This window comes from Ceratina calcarata, unplaced genomic scaffold (genome assembly GCF_001652005.2).
Source record: "Ceratina calcarata isolate Rehan_Ccalc_2016 unplaced genomic scaffold, ASM165200v1 scaffold255.2, whole genome shotgun sequence".
Lineage (NCBI taxonomy): Eukaryota > Metazoa > Arthropoda > Insecta > Hymenoptera > Apidae > Ceratina > Ceratina calcarata.
The window spans coordinates 5266-7698 of record NW_017147567.1 but is presented as its reverse complement, the minus strand read 5'-3'; the positions used below and the strand labels follow the sequence as shown (position 1 = coordinate 7698).

Sequence of the window (2433 nt, the reverse complement as noted above, 5' to 3'; positions counted from 1 at the left end):
GTTAATAGCAATTAAAAAATCTGCAATCCTGTATAGGAATTGACACAATGTTTCATATAATGATTGATGACATATTTCACATGACGAATATTGCAATAATTGATATAATAAATGATAAAATAATTAATATAGTAATTAACACAAACTTACATAGGATTGGTAAAATATTTATTGTACCCTGGTTGAAATATTAATAAAAATAATAAGATTACTAACCGACACTTTAATTGGTATTTGTAACTGACGCATTTCTCTTCGCAATATAGCTGATAGTCCAGTTACCGCGCACTTCGAGGTTTCGTAGAGATTTAAAGGTGATTCCAGAAGCGCTGGTATATGTCCAAGAGTGCTGTTAATAAAATATTTAATTAGACATTTCTGTCTGAAATAAAATATTCACATTGAAGTTCACGAAGTTAGTGGTCGAGTTTTGTTGAACGCTCGGCCGAGTAAATACGTTATTCAGCGCTTGTTGTTATATCTGAATCAGTACATACATATGTATGTATTGGCTCTCATTGTCAGCCAAGGAATTGTACTAATGAAAAAACCGCACTATCATCTCTCGGCACTTAATAGTAACATGTAATAATATAGGTATAAATTTTCTCATTACCTATTAATAAAAAGGACATGGCCCTTGACTTGACGATTTCTCATTGACTTTATAGCTTCACGAACGCAAATTGCCCCAGCCAGTACATTTACGTCTAGAATGTTCTTCATGCATTCGGTATTACTGTCTGTGAAAGTGAAGTGAAATAAAATATTTTTACTCAGGTCTCCGTATCTCGTTACAATAAAGTCGCATTAAATACGAAGATTTCGGGGCCGGACGTTCTTATTTTTAATCTCAGCATTCTCACATCTCAGAACGTATTGTAGAACAGGACAAGACAGAGAGGAGGTGCGATCAAATAAGATAATTGGCAAAGATCAGAGATGAGACTAATGCTAATTCAAAAGCATTTTTTATTATTCAGTATTTTTTAATGAAAACTCCATTAAGATATTTATGACGTTCTTTTGATTAAATTTAAACCAAACATGATATGTAGTTTGAATTTTTTTTTAATTTAAAAAGCACCATTTATAATTACGTATTATATATCGATTGTGTATTATTAAATATTAAATATAATCCGAGATAAATCGTGTTTGGCCTCATTTAAATCAGAATAATCTCAGGAACAAGATAAAAAAGATTACATATAAAAAAAAAGCAAAAATAAAAAATGTTGTTATTGAGATGGTTGAACTGTTGCTGATTTTTGATGAATTAAATTGCATGACTTGAATTGAAATTAATTGATCAGTCGTGGTAAAAAGATAGGAGAAAGGGTAAAAATTTCGCTTTTACCGTAGAGTTCTTTCTCGCATTTAACGCGACCTTACTGTAACACGTATAAACGTAATTCTATGACATAGTCCTGATGAAATATTGTCGGAACGATATTCAACCGACGATTTTCCCAACAAAGGCCAGGCCGGCGTTGTTCACCAAAATATCCGCGCCGCCGAGTTTCTCGACCTTCTGGAATGCGGCCAGGATTTCCGGTTCCTTGCGGAGATCGCAGGCAATCGGATGAAACGTTCCTTTGGCACTTTTCATGCGATTCGCTAATGCCTTCATATTCTCTAACCTTCTGGCCAGCCCTACCACGTTTACTCCGTGTTCGAGAAGAGCCGCGACGATGCCCGCTCCGATACCGGAACTGGCACCGGTCACAACGGCTAACTTTCCGCGCCACTGATCCATTCTCGTGAAACTTCGTCCGCTTAATTCGACGTGAAACACGAAAAGCTTAGTCTTCCTTCAAATCGCGTCGACTTCGCATTCAGTCGTAACCGTTCTCATATATACGTGTTTCTTATCCAAGCTAAAGGGGAACGGGGTGACGTATATTTATTCGGTTTGTTGCGCAATGAACTGAAAGCTGAGTATTCCCTCATCTATTCTACACACCCTTATCGTAATTTATGCGATGAGTCTTCTTTTTACGCGGTAAATTATACTACAATTTACACCAGTGGTGACGGACCTTTTGGAGGGTGAGGCAAATTTTGTTTATTATTATTATTTTACATTATTTTTTTTAATAATAGTCCATGGGTCACTAAGTCAGTGGTGTCTCTTGGAACGGGGGTTGGGAGGGTGGAAAATGGGTACTAATAGTTTGGGAGCACCGAACATTTGTTAACAGAAAAACTTCACACTTGATCCCTTCTTTTGGTTCTCACTTTTAAAGTCCTCTAAAAAGATTTACGTTTCATTTTTGTTTTAAAATTTGTACTTTTGCAAGTAAAGACATGAAGTTCGATGTAAAATAATCAATGTAAATGGGGCGATACCATAAATTATTACACCAGCTGATACCATGCCCAACTAATATATGAGCGACTGTCATGAGTCATAGACAGGTGCAGTGATAC

The 2433-nt window shown here is 36.0% G+C and overlaps 2 protein-coding genes across 2 annotated transcripts in view; both read right to left on the bottom strand.

Moving 5' to 3' along the window:
• Positions 1 to 153: 153 nt before the first annotated feature.
• On the bottom strand, positions 154 to 1862 carry LOC108623172 (farnesol dehydrogenase-like). The gene is made up of 3 exons (XM_018021496.2): positions 1462 to 1862; positions 617 to 743; positions 154 to 349 (listed from the first exon to the last, which is right to left on the bottom strand). The coding sequence occupies exons 1-3, from the start codon at positions 1757 to 1759 to the stop codon at positions 169 to 171; spliced, it is 606 nt and encodes a 201-aa protein (XP_017876985.1). The 5' UTR covers positions 1760 to 1862; the 3' UTR covers positions 154 to 168.
• A 349-nt stretch (positions 1863 to 2211) lies between these two features.
• The window catches only part of LOC108623170 (farnesol dehydrogenase-like), a 2273-nt gene continuing 2051 nt past the window's right edge, over positions 2212 to 2433 (bottom strand). The window contains exon 2 of the mRNA XM_026812104.1: positions 2212 to 2253. Coding sequence (XP_026667905.1) covers positions 2212 to 2253 — 42 coding nt within the window. The remainder of the gene's footprint in view (positions 2254 to 2433) is intronic.

Excerpts from the sequence above, each read along its gene's own strand:
- LOC108623172 (XM_018021496.2), bottom strand. The coding sequence starts at position 1,759 with ATGGATCAGTGGCGCGGAAAGTTAGCCGTTGTGACCGGTGCCAGTTCC. Across the intron at positions 744-1,461 it reads CTTTGTTGGGAAAATCGTCG|ACAGTAATACCGAATGCATG; the intron begins GTTGAATATCGT and ends TCACTTTCACAG. Across the intron at positions 350-616 it reads CATGTCCTTTTTATTAATAG|CACTCTTGGACATATACCAG; the intron begins GTAATGAGAAAA and ends TTTTATTAACAG.